The sequence below is a fragment of the Lissotriton helveticus genome, chromosome 7, assembly GCF_964261635.1.
Source record: "Lissotriton helveticus chromosome 7, aLisHel1.1, whole genome shotgun sequence".
Lineage (NCBI taxonomy): Eukaryota > Metazoa > Chordata > Amphibia > Caudata > Salamandridae > Lissotriton > Lissotriton helveticus.
The window spans coordinates 401,070,802-401,097,765 of NC_136068.1; the positions used below are offsets into that span (position 1 = coordinate 401,070,802).

The window sequence follows — 26,964 nt, forward strand, 5'->3', positions numbered from 1 at the left end:
CACTCCAACACTTCACACAGTACCGCTTACTTCAGTGCGCCCCGGCCCCTACAACTTCACCCCCCAAATGCAGCCCTTGTTTAGCTGCCGCTGCGCAGACGAAACAAGAAGACGAAACCTGCGTGCCACATGTAAATGTCCGGAGAGAGGGCGGTCTACATTCCCTGCTCCTACCGTAGACAGCTCACGTCGATGAGAGAGGACCCGCGGGGGCATTGGCGAGTTCACTCTTCCAGAGTCGCGGTTAGCGCAGCAGACTTCCAGGGCGGTGGCGGAGCAGTTCCAGCGAGGCCGCGCTGGAGGTGGAAGGCGGAAGCGGCCGCACGAGGACACAGCGGTCTACATTCCCTGCTCCTACTGTAGACAGCTCACGTCACGCCCACACGGTTTCGTTTTCCAAAGCGCATGGCAGAGTCGCGCTCGCACACATGCGCGCTCACGAGGTCAAATCCGAGACGGAAAGCGCGTGCACCTCCCCTGTCCCATTTACAAAGTATACTAAAGTATACTAGAGGTCCCTTCGCTACGCTCGACCTAAAAAGGTTCACCGCTTTTACCAACCAATTATAGGCCAATCAGCCTGATAGACATTACGCAAAAAAATGTGCGCGTGTATTGCTGTTTAGGTTACAAACACTGGAAGATCGTGGGTCTAGAGGGTGGCAGCCGCTACTTAATATTTGTAGACCTGAGGTCAGCTTTTGATTTGGTCCCAAGGGAAAAACTGTTGGCAGTCCTCCACGAGATGGGGGTTCCAGTATATCTATCCCAACTCATTGAGTGGCTGCACGAGGAAAACTTTGCCCAAATCAGGTTTGGTATGGATGGAAAGCTTAATGCACCCATCCTGATTAAACGTGGTGTTCAACAGGGCTGTGTGCTTGCCCCTTCTCTCTTTAGTTTATACATAAATGGTCTAATAGATTATTTACTTGTAGAGAAAGACCTTGATGCACCCAAGCTAGCCTCCCGCATAATTCCAGCAATGATGTTTGCCGATGATACTTTATTAGTATCTAAATCACCCATGGGGATTCAGAGGGTGCTCAATAGATTTGAAGCATTCTGTAGTGAAAGAGGATTAGAAATTAATCTACAGAAAACCAAATTTATGGCGTTCAATAGCCCGAAAAGCACACGAGCAAACCCTTCATTAAATGGTAAACTCCTCAAGAGAATCTTCTCTTTCGATTATCTCGCCATTACAATCACAGAGACCATGGATTGGGGGGCACAAATTAAAAAATCATCATTAAAACTGTCACAATCGTCAGGTGGTATCATGAAGGTATTCTGGAAGTCCAGCCAGAAACCAGTGAGTCCCGCCATTGAAATTTATAAGGTTCAAGCCCGGGGAGGGGCTAGTATACTAGTCTACTACCACAATCGCTGTGAAAACCTCATGCAGAAGCAGCCTGCTTGTTGGGGCTCCCAGTGCTAGGTCCCATTAACTGCTGCATGGCAAGAACAGTGGTCTTTTTTTATGAAAATTGTTTTTATCTAAAAAATTTATTTATTTGCACTATGCACTTTCCAAAAGTAAATCCTTGTCCGCTGCCTTGAATAACTATTTGCTATATTTATTGCCCCCGATCGTTTTCAGCGTAGTGACTAGAATAATGTGCATTCTAAAACTGAGTGTGAATTTACTTAATCCATATTTGTGCCAGCTATGTCCATTATTGTTTTGACTATTTGCTCTCTACTACATGCAATTGTTTTTTTATACAGTTTTAAATGTATTTGTATGTATTATGATTGCACTTTTAAGGTCATATTGACCGAAATAAAGTTTATTGAACTGAACTATAATAATATGGCATACTGCTGAAATCTGGATCTATAGTCATTTTCTTTAAAACACAGAACATGCAGTCACATTACAGAGTGGCATTGCCTTTCCCACAAATCTTTAAGAAGAAAGCCTGTTTCGGTTTTCTCCTATACCATTCCTCACAGACGTATACCCATCGCCTTAATATTCTGCTTAACAAATTCTTCCTTGAAATGGTTTGGCCTGAGTGTGTTCCCAATCTCAGTTTATCCAAGACATTCTTCATTTGCGATGTAAGCTGTCTGTCAAGCTCTTTTCTTCTAGGCTAGCTTGGAGTTTTTATTGGGAGGTACTTGCACATTTCAGAGTCCAGATGCTCTACTCCAGTCTGTGCACTGTATAGTGCATGGTAGTCGCCCTCAATTGTTTTGATTGATTTGCCTTCTATTATACCCTCCCCCTCAATTTCTTAAGTGGTTCATGCATGTTACAAGTCAAGACAGAAGTCCTCATCTTTGGGAACACAAACTCACCAGGGAACAAGACATGGTGAACTACATAACTCTGCCCACCCACGTCCCGACAGACCACGCCTGAAACCTCTGCATCATCTTGGACAGCTAGCTATCTATGAAGCAATAGGTAAACGCAGTCTCATCCGCCTGCTTCCACACTCTATGCATGCTCCGCAAGATCTCAGAAAACAAAAAGATCCACCTCTAAGAGGTTTTCTGTGAGCTCAATGATAAGAGGCATACACAGTGATTGTTAAAATACCCCTCACACACCAAAAGGACCCTTGGTGTCATGCTTCATCATCGGGGTCTTACCGCCCCTCTGCGGGATGGGGCGTGCTACGACTGGCGACTACGCTGGAGCACTTTTAAGATTGTAAGTGCTATGTGTGGTGTATTTTGAGTGAGTGAAGTAGGGTCAGGGGTGAATGGTAGAGTGAGATTAAAAAATACCTGGCCTTATGAATTTAAAATTTTTATTAGTCATAGGCTGGTATTATTAAAAGTGGTGTGTCGGAGAAACCAAGCTAATAATGCGCTTGTTCTGGTGATGTCAACATGTTTCGAGGTCTGTAATGTCTCTTCGTCAGGACGGAGATAGATCCCTCTGTCACTCACTAGGTTGATATCAATATGTGAAAAAGTGTATGTACACGTGAAATAAAATACAATACCTATGTGGTATGGAAGTATTACTCTAGCCATGTCAGTATTTCTGAAAAATGAGCTAGAAACAGCAGGAGTCAATGCCCCATGAGCTGTCCAGGTCGAGAGGTAAATGAGATTCTCATGCGAAGTCGAATGTTCCTCGCCTCCTCTCGCTCCTGCGGCTTCTGCAAGATCTTCAGATGGCTCCCAGTTGACACCAGAAAGACCATCACACAGGCATTTGTCACCTGTAGGTTAGACTACGGGAACACTCTGTACATTGGAATCACTGCACGCCTCCTGAAGAGACTACAGCCAATACAAAATTCAGCGGCAAGACTTGTCCTCGACCTCCCCAGATGGACCCACATCACACCCCACCTTAAGAAGCTAGACTGGCTGCCAATCCAGAAGAGATGCCTGTTTAAGATGTTGACCCACACCTACAAAGCCCTGCACAGCATAGGACCTACATACATCAACAAGAGCATGACCTTTCACCAACCTACCAGATACCTACGTTCTGCCTCCCTCTTACTCACAGACGCCCCCGAGATCCGCCGAGCAACAGTGAATGGTGCTCTTTCTCTCATCTGGCGGCCAAAGCTTGGAACAACCTTCCACTGCACCTCAGTTCCACCTAATCGCTCCAGCAATTCAGGAGAGGAATCAAACCTGGTTGTTTGAGTGAACTAATCAGCAATCAGAAGCCAGCAACTCTAGCACCTTGAGACCCTCACAGGTGATTTGCAGCGCTTTACGTATAACAAACAAGTTACTTACCTTCGGTAACGCTTTTTCTGGTGGATGCAAAATCTGCCTGTGGATTCCTCGCCTTTTGAATACTACCTGCTCAAGCATTCCGCGAGAAAATTCTCTCCTAGCTCCCCCACGTCGACGAGGACATCACAATGGACAGGCTCCGCTCACGGCACCGTATGACGTCATCGGAGCCACAAAAGGACTTTTCAGCATGCCGTCGTCCGTTCCACCCATTTTTTCCGTGCCACCGAGGCAAACGGGAGGACCGACACATTTTCAAATATACACATACCATATAAAAAATATACACATATGTCAAATCGCAGATGCATAATCAATAAAGGCATAGAGAAATAGCAAGTGGAAAAGCATTTCGCATTATTAAGATATAAACATGATTAAAATAAAAAAAAAATTGGTAGAAGCAGGTGGACAATGTGGGGGTGGTTGGGAGCGTGAGGAATCCACAGGCAGATATTGTATCCACTGGAAAAAGCGTTACAGAAGGTACATAACTTGTTCTTCTGATGGATACTTCTGCCTGTGAATTCCTCACCTTTTGAATAGATTCTCAAAGCCGTACCTCTCCCGGAGGAGGGTGTCCAAAACATCTTGCAAAACAGAACGAACACAAAGGCCACCCCTCCTAACCTCAGAGTCCAAGCAGTAATGCTTTTCAAAGGTGTGGAGGGAGGCCCAAGCTGCTGCTTTATAGATATCAAGAACAGGAACACCTCTAGCCAAAGCAGAAGAAGTAGATTTGGCTCTGGTGGAATGAGCTCTAATACCTTCAGGAGGGTCCTTCTTGGCCAGGGCATAGCAAATCTTGATACACAAGATAATCCACCTGGAAAGCGTTCTCTTGTGCACTGCCTTGCCTTTCATCTTTCCAACATACCCCACGAAGAGCTGATCGTCCAGCCTCAGATCTCTAGTGCGACCCAAATAAAAGCTGACAGCCCTCTTAGGGTCCAACCGATGCAGTCTCTCTTCCTCCTTAGAAGGGTGAGGATAGAAGGTTGGTAAAGTAATGGATAGTCCCAAATGAAAAGGGGTAACCACCTTGGGAAGGAAAGACACCTTGGTCCTTAGAACCAACTTATCCACATGAGTGATAAGGAAAGGAGGTTTCGAAACTAAGAGCCTAAAGCTCACTTACCCTCCTATCCGAGGTAATGGCTATCAAGAAAACCGTTTTAAAAGAGAGAAGCCTCAACGGGCAAGGGTGAAGAGGCTCAAAAGGAGAACCCATTAAAAAAGTAAGTACAAGATTCAAATCCCACTGAGGCATAATTAAAGGAGTGGGAGGAAACTTATTTGTAAGGCCTTTAATGAACCTCATAACAATGGGGGACTTAAATAAAGACGGCTGATCCGGCAAACCTAAAAATGCAGACAAAGCCGATAAATAGACCTTCGCAGTGGCTACAGCACAACCCTGCTGTGCCAAAGAAAGTGAAAACGCCAAAATATTAGACAAGCGGGCCCTGCAAAGGGTCAATGTCTCTCTCTCCGCACCACTTAACAAATCTGGTCCATCTGGAAGAGTAAACAGACTTAGTGGAGTGTCTCCTGGATGATAAAATAACGTCCACTATCTCTGGCGGGAGAGAGAAAGAACTCAGGTTGCCCCGTTCAATCTCCAGGCATGAAGGTGCAGGCTCTGGAGTTGGGGGTGTAGAACCTGCCCCTGCGACTGTGAGAGGAGGTCTGCCCTGAGAGGGAGACTGAGCCGAGGGTGCGACGAGAGGTGAAGTAGGTCTGTGTACCAGTCCCTTCTTGGCCAATCCGGGGCTATCAATATAACTTGGGCCCGGTCTTGGCGAATCTTCCTCAGAACCCGAGGAATCCGGGGTAATGGGGGAAACACGTAAAGGAGTTGTGAGCTCCACTCTATCTGTAACGCATCCCCCAATGCTCCCTGCATCGGATACTGGAGACTGCAGCACAACAGGCAGTGCGCGTTCTCGTGAGTGGCAAACGGGTCCAACGAGGAGACCCCCACATCTGAAAGATGTGATGGACCACCTCCGGTTGAAACCGCCACTCGTGATCGGCCGACTAACGCCGACTGAGACTGTCCGCACGAACATAAAGCACACTGGCCAGATGATTTGCAAATACACAAATCTGTTGGCCCTGAGCCCAGAACCAGAGTCGCAGAGCCTCTCGACAGAGACAATACGACCCTACACCACCCTGTTTGTTGATATACCACATCGTTGTAGTCATGTCCATCAGGATCTGAACCGACTGACCACGAAGGGAAGGAAGGAAAGCCTTTAGTGCCAAAGGTATCGCCTGCAATTCCAGAAGGTTGATGTGAAGCAACCTTTCCTCTGGAGACCAAAGACCTTTGACCTCCAGATCCCCCAGATGAGCACCCCAGCTTAGAGTGGAGGCATCCGTGATCACTGTGGCCACCGGCGGAGGAGATTGAAACGGCTTTCCTTGCGACAGGTTTGTCCTGCACACTCCACTAAGTCAGCTCCGCTGCGGCTTCTTTGGAGATTCTGATGTTCTCCCCGAGATCTCTGTTATGTTGATACCACTGCATGCGGAGGCACCACTGGAGTGCCCTCATGTGCCAGCGTGCATGGTTGACCAATAGAATGCAGGAAGCGAACAGACCGAGCAGGCGAAAAACCTTCAGGACTGGAACAACCGCTCCAACGTGAAATAAAAGAATAATTTCCTGTATGTTGAGAATCCTCTGCGGATGCGGGTATGCTCGACATACAGAAGTGTCCAGTATTGCCCCTATGAACAAGCTGCGCTAAGAAGGCACCAGGTGAGATTTGGGTACATTTATTGAAGAACCCAATTTGAACAACAGATGAGTTGTCACTTGCAAATGGCGCGAAACCAACTCTGGAGACTCAGCTTTCAACAGCCAGTCATCCAGGTAGGGAAAACAGGAACCCCTGACCTTCTGAGATGAGCCGTAACCACCGCCATCACCTTTGTAAAGACTCGAGGAGCGGAAGTAAGATCGAACGGAAGAACCGCAAACTGGTAGTGTTGCGATCCCACCGTAAACCGGAGATACTTCCAATGCGACTTCAGGATGGGAAGATGAAAATACGCATCCTGCAGATCGATGGACACTATCCAGTCTTCCTGTTGCCGCGCTAGAAGAACCTGAGCTAAGGTCAACATTTTGAACTTTTCCTGTCTGAGGTAAAGGTTAGAAATCCTGAGGTCCAAGAATGGTCTCAAGCGACCGTCCTTTTTGGGGATCAGGAAATATCGGGAGTAGCAACCCTGAACCCTTTCCTGCTCCGGAACCACCTCTATCGCACCTTTTTGAAGCAATGTAAAAACCTCCTGCTGTAAAAGCAGTAAGTGGTCCTCTAAACACCCACCCTGGCGAGGAGGGTAAGGAGGAGGAAACTCCAAAAAGGGAAGGGCGTACCCATTCTCTACAAGATTCAAGACCCAACGATCTGATGTGATCAGTCTCCAATCTTGTAGAAAGTGGGACACCCGACCTCCAACCAGACTAACATGTTCTAAGATGGGGATCTAGAACGGCTCTCCTGTTGTACCAACGGTGGCGGGAGGGGAGGTAGAGGAAGAGAAGGAGGATTGTTGTCGATTTGCACCCCTGAGGCCTCTCTTATTCTTCCCTCTGTATGATTTGTACAAGGAATTCTACTGTCGTTGGCTCTGCTGAGATTGCTGGCAGCCTCAAAAGGAAGTAGATCTCCCAACGGCACGATATCATTTGTAACCATAACCTCTAGACTGCGCCTGGAGACCTAGAGATCTTGCAGTAGCCCTGCTGTCTTTAAAACGTTCCAAGGCGTGAGTCAGCCTTTGAACCAAATAGCTTTGACCCATCAAAGGCAGATCCAGCAAAGTTGCCTGAACATCAGCTGAAAAACCAGAAGACCTGAGCCATGCCTGTCTCCTTGTAGCTACAGAAGACCCCATCACACGAGCCACGGAGTCAGCAGTGTCCACGCCTGACTGAATCACTTGATGTGCTGCAGCCTGTGAATCTGAAAGGACTTCCAAGAAGTTTGCACGATCCTCCTCAGGCAACTTTGGAGCCAATTGTACAACGGAGTCCATCAATGCATGGATGTATCTTCCAAGTGGAGAAGTGTGGCTCAATGGTTAGAGCGGCAGACCCTGATGCAGAGGTCTAGCCCGGGACCAGGGTTCAATTCCCCGCCTTGGCAGGTCTTGGGCTCAAAATTCCACGGACCTGATAATTCTCACCTCGGTGCCTATTCCAATCATGGAGTCCCACTCTGCAACTCTGGGCAATAGCTTGCTTAATCCCCACAACGCTAAGGATGCCTGGCCTCCACCTTGGGGGTGCCCAGGAGTGGACACCTCACAGGGAAAGCCAGGATGGGTTCCACGGCGGTATTCGTACAAGCGCCTTGAGACCCTTGCGGGTGAGTAGTGCGCTATACAAGTATCAATTTAAATTTTTTACATTTACAAGAAGGCAAGTTGCATTAGTGGACTTTAGAGCCATACTTGCAGAAGAGAAGACCTTCTTCGCAGCTTGCTCCATCTTCTTCAAATCCCTATCACCCAAAATGGTAGGGAAAGCACCAGAAGACTGCTTTGAACAAGAAGCCTGGACAACTAAACTCTCTGGCGTCGGATGTGATGACATAAAACACGGATCACCAGGGGCAGGTCTGTACCTTCTCGGGATAGAACGAGATACAGCCGGAGCAGATAAAGGCTTCTGCCACACCTCCAGAATTGGATCTGTTAAAGCATCTGTTAGGGGAAGCAACGGCTCAGAAGTTGAAGATGAAGTATTTAAAACTTCTGTTAGTATGTTGGACTTTATCTGTGCCGAGGGAAGTTTAAGGCCCAATAAATCAGCCGCTTTCCTTATAACTACATGGTATGGTGCCATGTCCTCTACAACACCTCCACTTGCAGATGGCAGGTAATACTCAGGGGAAGTATAGAGACCACTAGCTTCATGAAGGTCTTCAAATTCATCCATAGAGTCCACAATTTCTCCTTCCTCCTGATTTTGTAAATATTCCTCCTCCTCGAGTAGCCTCTGTGCCCCTCTCCTGAAGTGTTGTTTTGGCAACAGCGTCGGTGGAGCCACACGCGGCGCCGGTGAAGACATCAACGGTGTCGATGGAGGAGCCTCGGCTTCAAACCTCTCCGTCTATCAAACTCGAGCTGGAGCCGACTCAGCAGCTGAAGGAGTCCGGGGAGCCAGAGTGTAGGATCTCGGCGCCGGGAAATGCCAAGCCGGAGACAACGGCAAAAATTGCATGAAAGGAGCCTGGGGATAGAACTGAGGAACACCCAGGTTGGAAGCCAAAGGACCCACGGGGCCCGAAGGCACGCCGTATGAAGTCGAGGCTCTGGCAAACATCGCATTAAGAAAATGCGAAAAATCATCTCTAGGATCAGGAAAAGGAGGATATGGATCCGTACCTTCCTGAAGGGGAGTCACCTGAGGTCGAACTGGAGCCTACGGCGCCCGCACAGGTGAAGTCACACAGACTGGAGAGGACTCACCAGGCGCTGGTGCCGTCGCTAGAGCCGGTGAATCTCCATGTTGTGAAGAAGCATCTGAAGCTGGCGACGCCGCAGTCGGAAATGGTACTGGCGTCGCCTGAAGAGAAGGAGGTGGAGAAATAAAGTCCTTCCTCCGAAGTCGCTCAGCTGGAGTCTGCGACCTCGACCTCGAAACCCTGGCCTTCGAAGAATGATGACGAGAGGTATGTCTTGTCTTAGATTTCTTGTGCTTCTTCGACCTCGAAGTGTGAGAAGACAAAGACTTCACCCTCTTCTTACTTACCTCTCTTCTACTTCTTGGCTTTGGCCATAAACAACTTGGCCTCACGCTATGTAATCACCTTCGGATTCCTTTTCCTGCAGCTTCGGCATTCCTCTACGTCGTGGTCCGAAGATAAGCACCAAAGGCAGTCCTCATGCGGGCCCGTAATCGACATATGCCCGCCACTCTCTGCAGGGTTTAAATCCGGTCTTCCTGGAAGTAGCCATTCTGAAACAATTAAGAGATAAAAAGTTTTCCTCAATGAAAATGGAGAGCCCTAGAAAAACCGTTAAGCGTCGAAGGCGCGAAAAAAAGGGAACTGACGTCAGCACGCCGACGACGAGGTCCTTTTGTGGCTCCGATAACGTCATACGGTGCCGTGAGCGGAGCCTGTCCATTGTGACGTGCTCGTCGACGTGGGAGAGCTAGGAAAGAATTTTCCCACGGAATGCTGGCGCAGGGGTATTCAAAAGGTGAGGAATCCACAGGCAGAAGTATCAATCAGAATGATTGATCACTACTTTTGTTACCAAAGTGATAGAGCCTATGCTGGTACTCCTTCCAAACATATTTGGCTGTCTCTTTCAATAAAAGTACTAAGGTCACCTTACTATCTTCAAGGCCTTTCAGTGCTGTCTTCCCCACCCTGTGTCCTGGGTAGATGTAGGTATGTGCACTTTCAACAGAATGTAATGTTCTGCATACTTCCTTCAATCCCATTGATTCTGCCAACCCACCTGAGAATTGTTTTTCTCAACTCTGTCTGTTCCAATCCCTTCCCACCTCAGTGAGACCTGTATTCTTCAAAGTTGTAATGTCACCATCTATTGCTATCATCTGCCCTGGGAGGTCAGTATATTTCTGGATGTGTCCACCTTCAGGATGTTGACTGGAAGAAGAGCATATATTCTCAGCAGAATATATGCTCAGCACTCCCCATTGATTGTCTCCGAGACTATCACAAACCACCTTGTCTGCTAAAGCACTTCCTCCTAACAGTTAATGGGAAGCTCCTTTAAAATATGATTGCTGCTCGCCTTGATTCATTAATGAATGCTTAATGCACCACCTCAAAGTACCCAAGTAACTCAAGGAAGTGGAAGTTTGTACCCATTAAGTAGGTTTCCTGTAACATCTGGACATCAAAGGATGGTCTCTTCACAGGTTACATTAGTCATGATTTTGACTCCATTAACATGCCAGAATTTTATGTGGACCATGTCCCAGTGTTCCCTTCTCAATATGTTAGTTAGTCAGTCATCTGCCAGTTGTAAAATATTATACTGCTGACTGAGCAGATCTGTCAATTTGTGAGTTTAGTTCATCCTTCAAACCCAAGTACTCCCTCCCCATATTTTCGCCCTAATTAGAACAACTCTCCCCTGTTGAGGACTATCAGGGGGACAGACTACATCAATCCAACAAAATCTGTCAGAATATCAACCAGCTTTTTTGTAAGCACAATGCATTGGATGTTCACTTCAGTGCAAGACACAGTTTAGTCAGTCCTTGATTGAAATGATCTTCGTCTAGATTTTGACCATGTTTTGTTCTTGGCTGACGTCTTCATTTTTGGTTTATAAAGTATTGGAAATCTTCTAAACAGTTGGAGCAAGTAGGGGGTAAAGGTGTAGGTAAACATGGCATACTATAGTGAGGAAAGAACTAGACCTACACCCGCTGTCTGTACACAACCCAGCCTCCAACCTATTCTCTAGCTGGTTTGTAACCTCTGTGTTTACTGAGAGAAAGAGTAAAAGAACGTAATTCAGCTAGCATCCTTGCAGAATGTTTATATATGCCAGTGTGTGTAGCAGAGTGGCAAACTGCCCTTTAGTAAGAAGGGAGCTGCATTTTTGTGTCTTTCAAAAACTGCTTTTGGTGTAAGGGGTAGTCCCTAAAATGCTGGGTTAGCTCTTTTAGTTTGCTATCCGCATTATAGATTGGGCAGACTGTTTTTTTTTTACCATAGTCCGTGTTGGAGTTTTGCTCCTCTATTCTGCCTACACAGTAGAGAGCCATGAACGATTACAAAACATTTCTAAGCATAACTGTTTATTTAGGGCATATCTGGAATAAAACACAGGCCGGTTGCTTTTTACATTTTGGCATAGTGGTCTGCAGGAACACTCAACCCTGCGTTGCTCCTCTCCTCTGGACCCTGCATGCTCCTTCCCTTCTGAACCCTGCACTTTTTCTTCCCCTCTGAACTGTACGCTGCTCCTTCAACCCTGTACCTTCTGCGCTCTTCTCCACCAACCCTTTCAGTGCTGACCGTCACAACTCCTATCACCCCAATGGATTCTGCATTGCTGCCTGAACAGTTCCCTGTCCTCTTGACTGCATTATGCTATCTTGGCTATTTGGACCATGTCCTACTCCACGTGCTACTTCATCTCCCTTTCACATGCCACTCCTTCCCTTTTTCAGCTGTGCCTCTCAAGCAGAGCATGTGGCACTCTCCCACGTCTCAGGGCTGCCACCATCCTGGACACTGAGTTGATCCTTCTTAAACTCTGCAGTTCTTTTTCACCAGCTAGACCCTATGCTGCTGCTGCACCCACAAGCTCGTGTGCTGGTGTTCTGTGGATATCTCTCTCGAACACCTCACTTGTAATACCTTAATACAAGCATGTCAGTTATAGCATGTCTATGTTTGTATAGTAAAAAGGTATTTACTCAAATAAAAACACTGGTGAACGTCAAGCAGCACAGACTTCTGAGTGCTACTCAAGCTTACAAACATATTTTCAAAATAGAAAATAAAATCCATAGCATTTGCGATTTATGGTTTTTGTGTTTTGATGCCCACTCCCAAGGGGATCATGTGCCCTCAGAATGTCCTGTATTTCAATTGGTTATATTGTCTTGTTTTAAGTAAAAGGTTATAAAGAGAAAATTAAATGTACTTACAACTATGCTCCAGATTGTGATTAGATAACCAAATCTTCACTTCTATAACCTCCAAAACATACATCTTTTAATTGTTGTTGATTGTGTGTCCTTTGGACCTTTTGTCTCTGTGCTAGGATGAGGAGTGCTTGCACTTTTCATGGGAGCTGAGACAGACTCTCACAGTGGTGTTTGATGTATTCTCCGGTGGACATGGCAAGAGAGGCAAGTGAAACAGAATATGTATTCAACACTAAAATATAAAAAAATAAATTAAAAAAAGAGCTTGTCAGTATATTCTAATTTTACTTGCTATGGGTTTTCTGTCCCCTAGATTGGTCCATGTTTAAGATGTTTTCCCGCACTGTGACTGAAGCTTGCTCTCTTGCGTCGAAGAGCAATATTTATGTGGACATCACCAGCTTAGAGCAGGTATATATGTTGTTTTTGCACAAGCCCATGCATGCTTAATTTAAAAGTCTGCATTGTGATTCACAGGTTTTACAAATTGTCTAAAACTTTATGACTTCAGAACTTTAGAGGACTATGAAAGGTGGCCTGTCAAAAGACCTGTGATCTGGCGCAAACGTAATTTATTTGTTTATTAATTTAAAATTCTCATAGTACTAGCACTCATGGGCATTTAGGCAATTTAACCAGGAACTATGCATTTAACTTGGTACACAACAAGAAAACTAAATTACCATAAGAAAATCCAAACTGACTTAAATTAAGTAAAAAGACAATAATGAAGCGGTGGGATATCAGGAAAAAAAAGTTAGAAGAAACCATCATGAATGTGAAATCTACACATGCAGATGCTCGCAAAAGGAGAGAAAGATGTTGTCTGACATTCAGCTCCATAGAAGAACAGTTCAGCGGTGCTTAATGGACTAAGCACGAAAAAAGGGTAATGGACACGTTTTCAGCTGTTTCCTGAATGTAATGAAGGTTGATTGGGTTCTTACATTTATATGTAGAGAGTTCCAAGCAGATATTGCAGCTCCAGGAAAGGAATAAAGAAGGTTTTGAATTTATGAACTGCCATTCTGAGGCGATTTCCATTTCATAGTTTTCCTTGTACGTATGAAATGGGGATGATAGTAGAAAGATTGGAGGGATTACTGGAGGCTATGGCATTGAATGTCAGGCCATTAGCGTCAATGGGGTCACCCTGTTTCCCTTGGAACCTGGGTATAAATATATAAAGCTACAGTTGGTTCTGTTGGGTAAGCACTGAAGAACATTTTTGAACCTTATTATTTCTTTACACATACAATACACATGAAATGTATTTATTTATCGTGATTAACAAAAGCTAAATACAGCACACCAACAACAATATCTCAAAAATATATGAATGTTATAAATATTTTTAGATTTTTTTAATCAATTACATAAAATTCACTTCAAACTCAGTTAATACGGGCTGTCAGACATAAACCACAAAAACATAGTAACAATACAAAAATCCCAATACGTATCTGAAGTGACAAAAAAGTGAAAATAACGTGTCAGATTGAAACAAAAGACAATAACATAAATTCTCTGTCCTTCTCTGGTCTTTCACTATAACATGCACTGTCTATTTAATTATTAGTTCTAGTGAGACTGGACATGAAACTGTTTCACGTCAACGTTTCGACTCTGTAGATATGTGTGTGTGTGTGTGTGTGTAGATATATCAAATAGGATCTTCCTCTGGTCAAAGCAGCCTATTGACAGCTCTCGTAGTTCAATAAGCCAGTATGAACAGCATACTCCAGTGAGCCCGGATGGAGCGTGACCGAGGGTGAAGAGCTTACTCTTGTGGATCCCCATTAAACAAAAGGTTCATCCGGGTGTCATCATCCCACAGCTTATACAGGCAATAAATAGCGATGCCTGGGAATTGGCACCAAACCCCTATCCCAAATAACAACGGTGTCCCTCACTGGTCTTATTAAACAGCCTCAGGAGGGGAACGGATGAGAACTCAAAATATTACTGCTTCTGAGTCCTACTCCTATGCTTGGTGACCTTCAATTTACTTCACAGTGGACAGTGCATCCGATATTTCTGAAATGACGAGCTATGTGCCCCCGGCGGCTGGAAAAGCAGTGAATGTCAGGCAGCGAAGTTTCATTCAAACTCTTGGGAGAGTAGGACTCATGCTGTACCCTGCCTCTATCTCAGTCATTTATTACCTAAGCCCCAGGATACTCCTGGAGTAGTTGTGCGCTATATAAGATTATCTTGTTCATTCATTATCGTAGCTCGTAAAGGTAGCCAGTGAATTTCACTTTGGTTGGGTGAAACGTGGTCAAATGTTCTTAATGATATGAACAGCCTAGTCATTGAGCGAAGCATTGATCTTAGTAGGGCTAGGTGTTACTGGGGAACCCATTCCAAGATAGAGTTGCCAAAGTCCAGGCAAAAGATTAATAGGGCATGAATTGCTGTTTTCGGTTGATATTTGGGTATGATGTCTCCATCTTTTTTTAGGGTGTTGAGGAACTTGGCCATGTCCTGTATGTGCAGACTGAAGTGCGAAGCCAAGACATTTCACAGTTGGCTGGAATGTGGGCATGACGCAATAGCGTTGTAGATCTTTAAGATGGTTTGACTTAAGCTTTTTTTCATGATAGAGAGAAAAGTAGACATTGCTTATTTAGATTTAGTAGAGAGACATTTTTTGACATCCAACTTTGGATCGTCACCAGACTTCCTCCTGCTTGTTACTTACATATTGGCCCAAATGACCATATGTAATTGAGTAGACTCACAAACTTAGAAGGTTGAAATTAAAAGAAAACCAATGGTATGGTATTACATTGAATAAGTTGAGGGCGTGCAATAAGGTATCGCTTTATGATCCAAAGCATGAAGAAATCAAATGGAAAAGCACGCCCCGTAGGGGAAAACGTCCCTTATGTGCACTGCTGAGTTCCCAAAAAAGGAACGCAATCCAATGTTCATCAGAATTAGGCATCAAATGATACAAAGTTTCTTTAATTGATTCATTTAATCAGTTCAAGAATTACTTCATTGAAGAATAATTCAAATATGTTTATGATCAGTGCCATTTCTTTGACAATATGTTAATTAATCCTTGAATAGAATACATATTTAAAATTCCAGAATATTTAAGACAGGTATAGTACTGTTTGTCTGGCACGCCGAACTGCGGCGGATCTTCCGGAGGTGGGACTGCCTTGGCAAAAGGTGCAGGTCCGCTACCTGGGGATGCAGATAACGCCTGATCAACGACTACAGTACGAGTTCAACATGGGGCGAGTGGTGGACGGTCTTACTGCCTCAGTTAAATTTTGGAACATCTGTCACTGTCCGTCATGGGCAGAGTAGCACTCATTTAGATGATATTGCTACCCAGGTGTTTATATACTACGCAAAAATGTGTTTTGTGTCCTACCAAACTCCTTATTCAGGCAGCTCAATGGGTTGTTGGAGTCCTAGGTGTGGGCAGGAAAACGATGTAGGGTCAGATTGGAAGTCCTCAAATTGGACCTGGTAAAGGGCAGCCTGGAACTCCTGGACCTCTATTTGTTCTATCTGGCTGGACTCCTCCAGTACACAGCTCCATTGTGTCATGATGTCCCTATTTGGTAGAAATAACTCCTGGAAGGTCTGGTGACGAAGGAATACCTTGCTAAACTGCTTATGGGGAGTTGTTGGGTACCAGCAGACACCTCTTTTATAGTAACCCGGATCGCACAGGCATAAAAAAAGTGGTCTTATACGTGTTGAAATGTGGGCCGTATGCTACACTTCTTCCTATATGATGGATGCAAACTTTCTTGCACATCTGCGACTCAATGGATGTATCGCAGTGGCTCAATGGTGGGTGCCACCACAATTCTTAGAAGACTTTAAGAAAGGTTCCTTTGAAAGGAATTGCACAGCAGCACTTTATCTATGGCAATTTAATTATGACATTTTAACTTTGAATTTTAAAAAAGGGGTAGTGTTCTTATAAAATTTCGTAGAATATTTTATTATGACTTTTATATATAACATAGCTACGTCAACCGTGAAAAGGCTGGCACTCTTGTAATGTTTACATATAAAGGCACTTTAGCAATGGCACTTTAAATTGGGACTTACTCAAACGAATTTTCTTTTTTTTTTTATTATCGATGGATCTATGGAAGATACTGCTATAATATGGTGTGATTACCGAATTGAAATATAATGTATTTTCAATATTATTTCACTCTTCACAATGTAGTGCTGTGTCCATGTACAATTTAATGTACTTTATACTTCCTGTTTGTAATGATTTTTATTAAAAAACAACACAGTATTTACTTACATTGTGGAGAAGCGTGGCTCAATGGTTAGAGCGGCAGACCCTGATGCAGAGGTCTGGCCCGGGACCAGGGTTCAATTCCCGCCTTGGCGGCTCTTGGACTCAATCTCCCCGGACCTGATAATTCTCGCCTCGGTGCCTAGTCTAATCATGGGTCCCACTCTGTGACTCTGGGCAATAGCTTGCTTAATCTCCACAATGGCCCCAGCAGCGCTTGGATGCCTGGCTTCACCTTGGGGGTGCCCAGGAGTGGACATTTCACATGGAAAAGCCAGGAAAGGTTCCACAGCGGTATGAGTGCAGCGCCGGGACGCCCCGTCGCGTGGGCAGCCGTGCGCTTTACAAATACAACACATTTACACATTCTGCAATGGTGGCTGTTGGAGGCCGGGTGATCTGTTTTTGAATGAATCTTTTGTGATGCAGGAAGAGGCTGAGGTGCTTTTCGGTGTGGGACAGGGGCCATTTCTACAGTATGCGAGTATGTCTTGCTCAGTCTGTGAAATATGGCCTGGTTTCCCCGATTAACCCAGCGAATCCCATGCACTGTTGGTGATGCTGGACCCGGGCTCGAACAGGGACCTCATCTCTCAGTATATGCTACCATGAAGGAAGATTTGCAGACGGACATAACACCCTTCAGAGATTGTTGGAATGGGGACTTGGAAGCGAGCTCTGGGGCAGGTGCAAGAAACAGCCAGTAACACCCAGTTTAAACTGACACCGTTTTATTATCTCCTTGGGCCTGCCTGATGCCGCAGTCAATCAATCAATCAATCAGTACATTTATAGAGCGCGCTACTCACCCGTGAGGGTCTCAAGGCGCTTGGGGGGGGCTGCTACTGCTTGTCTTGAGGTGTTTCCTGAAGGTGAGATGGTCCTGGGTCTGTCATAGGTGTGCGGGGAGGGAGTTCCATGTTTTGGCTGCCAGGTAGGAGAACGATCTTCCTGGTGGTTCTGCGCATCCGTGGGACGGTGGCGAGGGCGAGGCTGGCGGAACGAGCTGGAGGGTGGGGATGTAGAACGAGAGGCGGCTGTTGAGGTATTCGGGGCCCATGTCGTGGATCGCTTTGTGTGCATGGGTGAGGAGCCTGAACGTGATCCTCTTCCTGACAGGGAGCCAGTGCAGTGGGTGGATATGTGGCTATGGCGAGGGATGTTGAGAATGAGTCGTGCAGAGGCGTTCTGTATGCGTTGAAGTCGTTTCTGAAGTTTGGCAGTGGTTCCTGCGTATAGGGCGTTTCCGTAGTCCAGTCGGCTGGTGACGAGGGCCTGGGTGACGGTCTTTCTGGTTTCTGTGGGGATCCCACCTGAAGATTTTTCGGAGCATGCGCAGGGTGTTGAAGCAAGAGGACGAGATGGCGTTGACTTGCTTGGTCATCGTGAGGGAGGGGTCCAGGATGAATCCCAGGTTGCGTGCCTGGTCCGTGGGGGTCTGTGCGGCGCCCAGCGCCGTGGGCCACCAGGATTCATCCCAGACGGATGGGGATTGTCCGAGGATCAGGCGACTGAGCTTCATCCATTCTGCGACGTCTTTCATTCCTTCCTGGAGGTTGGTTTTGGCGGTGGCTGGGTCTTTGGTGAGGGAGAGTATCAGCTGGGTGTCGTCTGCGTAGGAGATGATGTTGATGTTGTGTTTGCGTGCGTTGGCGACGAGGGGGTTCATGTAGATATTGAAGAGGGTTGGGCTGAGCGAGGAGCCTTGGGGTATGCCGCAGATGATCTCTGTGGCTGCTGAACGGAAGGGAGGGAGGCAAACTCTCTGGGTTCTGTTGGGGAGGAACGAGGTGATCCAGTCCAGGGCCTTTCCTTGGATCCCAGTGTTGAAGAGGCGGGTTATTAGGGTGCGGTGGCATACGGTGTCAAAGGCTGCCGAGAGGTCTAGGAGGATGAGAGCGGTTGTTTCTCCGTTGTCCATCAGGGTCCTGATGTCGTCGGTGGCTGCGATGAGGGTGGTCTTGGTGCTATGGTTGGCTCAAAATCCGGACTGGTACGGGTCGAGCGAGTTGTTTGCCTCGAGGAATGCAGTCAGCTGTCTATTGACGGTCTTCTCAGTGACTTTAGCTGGGAAGGGCAGAAGAGAGATGGGGCGGAAACTCTTGAGGTCTTTGGGGTCCGCTGTGGGTTTCTTCAGGAGGGCGTTGATTTCTGCATGCTTCCAGCTCTCAGGGAAGGTGGCTGACGTGAAGGAGTTGTTTATGACGTTCCAGAGGTGGGGTGCAATGATGATGTCGGCTTTGTTGAAGATATGGTGACTTCATAGGGTTTACCTGGCACAGCGGGGTGTGTACATTGAGACCCCGGCTGATTTTACTCATGTAACATGGAAATGCCATGTATTAAGCGACTTCTGGGCGGGGTCCAACGTGAGGTAAACCAGATAACATGAGTTGGGGCCGAGCTGATAAAAGGTTAGAAAGATGCGATGCAAGTTTGCCCAGCTGGGATCAGTGCTCGCCAGACGTCGTATCGCCATTATTTAGAAGGTACGCCCAGGTGAACATGCAAAGAGTTTCTGGGATTTGTGGAGTGAGATGGGGCATCTCCTGGGGGAGAGCGGTGGGGACTGGATGATGGTTCAGCTCCGGCTTCGCCTGTGGCTGTGCTAGCAGCCTCCGGGCAGTAGGAGAAGGCGCAGAGATGTTTTAACTTGGTTGATTTTAAGCCCCCCCACCCCTGCCCCCTAGCTATCAGTGTAGCTGTCAGTCTGGGGCCAGGACAGAATGGCTGTGGGTAAGACTGCTGAATGTCTGATGCCTCAAACTTAGCATTTGGGGATTTAAAATCTAATCACTCATTTCTTTACCTCATAGCTGACTCGGAGCACTAATTAGATCCAAGGGTTTTGGAATCGAAGCTGAACAAAGACATTTCGAGAGAACATCTTCTTTAGGTTCCTATCAATCATTTCCCCAGCTCATATTGTCTGTAACAATTATATTATTGCTTCAAGAAGAAAGTAAGACCGTGCTAGGAAAGATTTCAAATTGATTGTCCTTGCTACATCTGCAGGTAGGATTTTAGGACAATGTTGCAGAGGCTACAAAATGATAGTTATGGTGTTTGGTGTTGCTGGGTGTTACTAAAATGTGGATGCTGAAGGTATAAACTCTGGAGAACCAATGTTACAGACCAGTAATGTTTCATTGGTTCATAAATCAAAAGTTATAGATGTTGAAATAGTGATTTCTTTGCCGGTGTTATTTGTGCATTATGTGGTTAGCTATGTGCATGTGATTTCATGTTTGGTAGGCTACAAAAATAACTCTGCCCCTACTTAAATGTGTTGGTGCTTATTGTGCACAGGTTTTGTTAAATTAATAATTCTCATGTTAGCACTATGGAGGAATTACGTCTATTTAGCATTTTCTAATGAAATACATAGGATCCCAGCCACCAGTACGAACCTTCAAAGTCACTGTTACATTTAAATGTATTGTGTTTTGAGCCAACAAAAGATATAGCACATGTTCCCAGGCAGTTATATGTTGAACCTTACATTCTTAATCTAGCCAGCTGTACAGTTTTTGGGAATCACCTAGCGAAGACTTTGTATACCTAGTTCTATTTGTTCTTCAAATTTGCCATTTCTTCCAGTGTTGGTGTTATCCCCTTTCCCACATATACACCTAACTGCGTACAGCCACATAACCCTTGTCAGTCCATATCACTCAGATATGAAGGAATACCTGTTAATTTTAGTGATTTTGTTTTCCAATGTATATAAAAAAGTAGCAATCTGTTTTCCAGAACAAAGAGCTATTTGAAGTGACCCCCGCATCAGTTTATCAGTACTCCACTGTGGTCCACGGAGATCAGAAAACATATGCAGTATATGATTTACTGAATCCTCAGCTTTTCAATGCAACCCGAAGTCTGAACATCATTTTGAAATGGAAACACCCGCATCAGAACGGTAAGTAGAACCATGATCTTCACGGCGCAATAGCTGAACCAAATGAAAGGCTGATCATGAATTGGGAACCCACTAGACTAGCACCCTGCCTACTGATGGGAAATATAGCCCCCCTGTAGATTTCCCTCTCCTCCCGACTCTGACACCGTAGACCAGAGGTCCTCAATCTGTGGGGCGCGACCCACAGGGGGGGCGTGGAGTCCTTGAAAGGGGGTCGCAGATTCTGTTAGAGCATGCAGTTCCTGGCGTCGAGGGTGCTCACGGCGGAGGCCTAATTCACACCGAGGTGTGAAAAACATCAAAGCCTCATTAACAAGTAAACGGTCTTTTAAAGACCTGTCAAGTACTCACTCGGGTGTGGCCGTGTGTGTGTCCCTGAAGCTGTTTCAGCCGGGCTCACATACACGAGCTGGGCAGGAGAAGGGGGGGGTGGAGGGGTGGGGGATGGGGGAGCAGGCTGTAGTGTGCAGCATGCAAAGCATTATCCTGATATTAAAGGTAAGCTTTAACAGTTTGGGATAATCTTTATCCTTCTGTGCTGAATTACTGAATTGTTCAATTAGTCACCCTTCCTCCATATAACCAGGGTTGGTGCCTCAATATAGCGGGGCAAGGCAGCAGACTACAGGCGCTATCTAGTGGTGGTGCCAAATAACAGCAAAAGTCCCCAAAAAAATACAAACACATTTTCTGTGTATTAAAAGGTTTTCAGTGGCAAAACAGAATTTTTCCTCGATTGCTGAAAATTCTTGTATTGTAGCATATTTAAAGTTATAGTAATGTCGAAGGGTAACTAAAGAAAATCAATGAATGTTGGATCTGAAAAGGAGCACGGATATTCTAAATAAGTCTATTTTGCAGCACGTCTGGTAGATAATAACAATAGTACGTAATTTCATAGAAAAAATGAATGGACTACAAATTGAGAGGGGGGGGCCTGGGGGAGCAGGCTGTAGTGTAGCCCTTTGAGTTCAATGGATGTTGCGCGCCTGGAGCTGTGGGTCCCGTGACACATGACACCCGCCCAGCAGGGAGGAACAGAGATGCCCTCCCATGAGCGGGAAAGAAGGAAGAAGACGCAGAGAGATACTGACCCGCCCCCCATGAGAGAGGCACAGAAAAGGTGGGTGGATGAATGATGGGTGGATGGATGGATGTAAGAATGAAGGATGGATGGATGTGTGAAAAGGTGGGTGAATGAAAGGGTGGATGGATGGATGAAAGGGTGGATGGATGGATGAAAGGGTGAATGGATGGATGAAAGAGTGGATGGATGGATGAAAGAGTGGATGGATGGATGAAAGGGTGGATGGATGGAAGGATGAAGGGTAGATGGATGAAGGATGTATGGATGGATAAAAGGTTGCATGGATGAATGATGGGTGGATGGATGTGTAAAAAGATGGGTGGACGAATGATGGGTGAATGGATGGATGAAAGGGTGAATGGATGAATGATGGATGTATGGATGGAAGGATGAAAGGGTGGATGGATGAAGGATAGATGTATGGATGGAAGGATGAAAGGGTGGACGGATGAAGGATGGATGGGTGGATGGATGAAAGGGTGGATGGATGTATGGATGGATAAAAGGTTGCATGGATGAATGATGCATGGATGGATGTGTGAAAAGGTGGGGGGATGAATGATGGGTGGATGGATGGATGAAAGGGTGGGTGGATGGATGGATGGATGAAGGATGTATGGATGGGAGGATGAAAGGGTGGATAGATGTATGGATGGATAAAAGGTTGCATGGATGAATGATGGATGGATGTGTGAAAAGGTGGCTGGATGAATGATGGGTGGATGGATGGAAGGGTGGATGGGTAAAGGATGGATGTATGGATGGAAGGATGAAAGGGTGGATGGATGAAGGATGGATGTATGGTTGGAAGGATGAAAGGGTGGATGGATGGATGTGTGAAAGTGTGGGTGGATGAATGATGGACGGATGTGATGAGGTCTAACAGGCCCATTTATGGTTGTCAAAAGTTGTTGATGAGGAGTACCAGTTTCTAGAAACTTTTGTTGGAAGGGGGTCCTTACGCCAAAAAAGGTTTTACAAGGGGGTCTCGGCTTCACAAAGTTTGAAGACCTCTGCCGTAGACACATCACGGACGAACTGGTACCTACCACAAAGCAAATACCTATCACACCATACCTTTGGCTGTAAGCTCCTTGGATTCTGCCTAACCCCCTCCCACCCCCACCCCCACTTCACAGTTTAATGTTTACCCTTTGGCACCGAAGAGCAGGAGCCTACATATTGGGAGCGTGCACATGGGCATTAATCAATGAGGTACACCAGAATTGAGTGGGGGAGGGGTCTACATATCAACCTGCACCATTGCGGAAACCCACTTATTCAGTTACCCGGCGTTAGTCAGTGCACTACATCCCGCACTAGATCACTATGTGCTTATATTACCTGACTGCCTGTGTGCACCTGACATAACGTATGACTTGCAAATGCATAATGCTGTACCATAGAAAATAAAACTCAATAAAAAAATTTAAACAAAAAAATGTAGAACCATGACCTTAGACTCTCCATCTCCCGCCTCATGATTGGTGTATGAGGACAGATCTGGTGCCAATATAGAAGAAGGCAGCAAAACCAGAAGTTGACAGGTAAACACATGTAAATAGCGTGAAATGCACTGTCACTTCCATTTTTTATAAACTTTGTTGAGCCTGTGGGGATTAAATTGGCAAGTACGGTGACTGACCTGATGTAGATGTGAAGTTAAACTAAGCTGTTTTATTTTTTGAGATGCTATACCACAAAGTGTGTGTTTGACATTTGGTGGAGATTCTCTACTTAGTCTTGGCAGTGGCATTTCATTCAATGGCAAACAAAAAGTTATTTTTAAAATTATAAGTGGGGTTTTGTCATCAGTTAAACAAATGTATTGAAAATTGGTCGTAAGATTATTGCCAGGCGGAAGCCTTTTCTGACAAAGCATCACATTGTTGTGCTATATATAAATAGTTGGTGCTTGGGAGGAGATGAGGAGGCCATGGGCATGGCAGACATATCTCCCAGGTGCTCCCACGAGGACACTTTCGATGAGCCGCAGAGTCCTTGGAGATCCCTTTTCCATGTATTAAATTTGCATGGAAGGATTCCGCAAGAGCCGATGTTCAAGACACCTATCCTCAGCTGTGCTGTGCTTTTGAGGCTGTAATTTTAAGTTGAAATGTGTACCCACGTTTCTCACCTACATGGCTGGCAACAAACCTTTGGATGTACCACATATCCTCACAGTGGAAAGTAAGGAGGACACTTTTGGTAGTGTATTCAGCCTTCGCTTGAGCTGGGAACTGTGACGATCCCCAGGCAAAGAGGTAACTGTGTTCCAAACCAAGATAAAGTTTGGCGAGACTTAGTGAAATGTAGATTAACCCAGGACTTACTTTGGGCTGAGCACATGAGGAAAAATGTGTATAGGCATGCACTGTAGTGGAGGACTCCAACGCCAATAAAGCTGGTGGGAAATTTGGGTAGCCCACGGACCTGTCTGAAACGTGAGGGTCGAAGGTGAAGTTGCCAAACTGAAAACAATATAAGAGGGAAGTGGTTTTCAAGATATTGTGAACAATGGTGTGGGCCACCTCCCATCTACTAACAAAGTTTGAATATTTTGAGGTATTCTCGCATAAACCAGGGAGACCTAGGAACACTGATTTTTTATTTATTTATGTAAAAAGTTTTATATAGCGCAATAATGACCTCCTGGGGGGTATCGGAGCGCTTTACAATTGAGCGATCACTAGAGGTACGGGAAGTAGTGACACTAAACCACCAGATCAAAATACAATCATAATAGTTAAAGAGTAAACAAAGGTGAGGGGAGCATATCCTAGAGTGCCTGGGACGCGGGGATTCTAGGGCAGACATGTGTTCATCAATAACACTTTAATTTCCTTTTTGAAAGATGCTGTCGAGGGTTTCAGTCTGATTTCAGGGCGCAGGATATTCGAGATTCTCAGGGTGATAGACGAGAAAGCTCATTTGTAAGTTTTCTTTTTATTGAATTTCTGTTGCTTCAGAAGTAAGGTGCTGGCACTTCTAGAGGATCTAAAACCATTAGAGAGCTCAAGTTTTGGTGTGAGGTATATCTGGGCATTGAAGTGTAAAGCTTTGTAGGTCATGCAGGCAATTTCTAGTTGTATCTTTGCTTCATATGGGAGCCAGTTTAGGGATTTGAGCTTAGACGTGATATGGTTGTTTCTATTAGAACCTGTGATGAGCCTTGCAGCAGAGTTAAGTGAGGCCCTTGGCGGAGCCATCTTAGATCTAGGAAGGCCGCACAGGGTTAAGCTACCATAATCCAACGTGGAAGTTGCTAGGGCTTGCACAGCAGACTTGAAGTTATTGGGGTTGGCGGGGAGGCAGGTTTCATTTCCCTTAAGATGCTCATTCGGAAGTTTGCTCCTTTAGTGAAAGCACGGATGTGTTTCTGCATGTTCAAACGCTTATCTAGCATTGTACCCAGTAGGCTTGTGGAGTCAATGATGTGGTTGGTGCAGTCATGCAGCACGGTGTCAGATGTGACATCTGGGAAGCCATATCTGCGCCACTTATGCACATTGATGTCGGTGTTTTATGGATTCCCTTATGCACCAGGAGAGCCAATAGAAATAAGAAAAGCAGTGTGCAGATCAGATACTAGGAATCTTAACAGATTGTAAGCATCCATTCACAGAAGGGTAGGCGGGTGTGTCTCTGAGGAATCTGCGGCTAGAATCTCCACCAGAAAATGCACTACAGAAGATAAATAACTTTTAGAGGCTTCTAACCGCAGATCCTTCCCCTTTGTGAATAGTTATCAAAGCAGTACCTCTAAGGGTAGTGGGTCTGTGGAATGACTCAGATCAGGAAATCCTGCTGGACAGATCGTGCTAAGCGCCCTTCCTGTCGGACCTGGCTGTCTAAGCAATATTGCTTTATGAATGTCTGGAGGAACGCTAACAAAGCAGCATGGCAAATTCCCAAAACAAGCTCACTGAGTATCAGTGTGGTGCTGGCAGTTTATGATCTGGTGGATGAGCTTGTAGTAAACCTTCTGGGAGTGGCTTCTTGGTAGCCCATAGCGGACTAACGAATAACATAATCCATAAAGATTGTTCTCTTCTGCATTGCTTTGCCGTTTTTGACTTCAGAGAAACCAACAACATGTTGGTCGTCTTGCTGGTAATCCCTGGTCTTATCTATATAAAAACTATGGGTCCTTTTAGGGTACAGATGGTGTATCCTTTCCTCCTCCTCAGAAGGGGGAGGTGAACCTAGTAAGCATTTAAGGTGATCTTGAGGAAATTGGGTGTATTATGTGATGTGGTTGTGAGACCTCATGTAATACATTAGCAACCCTTCTTAGGACCAGTTAGGCTTATTTTGTCGAACCTCAGCTCAACCTTGGGTAGCTGTGGCTTCGAGCAGTCAAGCTTCAACAAAGAAACAAGTGTAAGCAAAACAGCACCAAAACATTCGAAGATAAAAACCACAGTCATGAAATCAGACACCAATTTATGAAAATAGATATTTTTCTGAATGTATGGACAACCAAAATGAAAAAGATACACCTGAGGGTTCCAGAAATCTAGATTTTCACAAGGAACGATCAAGAGTTTTCACTTAACCGTGAACAAGGATTGGCAAATTCTGTGAATTTCACACTTTGACCAAAGATTTCTTGAAAAAAAGCTTAAGTGGAACACAGGTACTTAAGAGTTACTGTGAGAGACCAACAATGGCAGGGAGCTAGTCAAGGGGACCAGCAATGTCCAAAGACAGTTACCTCAAGGAAGACAGTCTTCAGTCCAGTTCCAGAGATAATGGCAAATTGCCATTGTCTCCTATGGAATAGTCCTGTTGCAAGGAATACATGATGCTGAATGACCTGATGTCCCAGTGGATGCAGCATCAGGGTAATCTCTCCAACCTGATGCAGATATCGGAGGGAACTGCAAAAGATATGCAGTAGTGAACAGAGATTGGGTCAGGGGCAGACCCCTCTCTCACCGAGGGCTGGCTGTAGCGACATGCGTCACTCTTGGGTTGGGATGGTCATTGGGAAAGGTGGAGATCAGAAGACTCTGGTCTCCGCGCAGAATCACAGCTCCACATCAACTTGTTGAAGTTAAGAGTGATTCATCTGGCATTGAAAGCCTTTATTTTTTCTAACTTGGGAAGGCTGGTTTTGCTGTTCACAGACCACACTATCGCCAAGTAGTGTTGCAACAAACAAGGCGGGTGGAGTTGTGGACCCTCTGTCAAGAGGCCTTTCTGGACATGGATGGAAAGTCAGGACAAATTCCTGGTACTACAACATCTGTTGGGTTCTCTGAACTCCAGGGCAGACTTAC

General features: G+C 45.6%; 1 protein-coding gene across 1 annotated transcript in view; it reads left to right on the plus strand.

Annotated features, from left to right (window-relative positions):
- PIGT (phosphatidylinositol glycan anchor biosynthesis class T) overlaps positions 1-26,964 on the plus strand; it is a 353,955-nt gene that overhangs the window by 118,902 nt on the left and 208,089 nt on the right. The window contains exons 6-8 of the mRNA XM_078652267.1: positions 12,505-12,592; positions 12,702-12,799; positions 20,427-20,592. Coding sequence (XP_078508393.1) covers positions 12,505-12,592; positions 12,702-12,799; positions 20,427-20,592 — 352 coding nt within the window. The remainder of the gene's footprint in view (positions 1-12,504; positions 12,593-12,701; positions 12,800-20,426; positions 20,593-26,964) is intronic.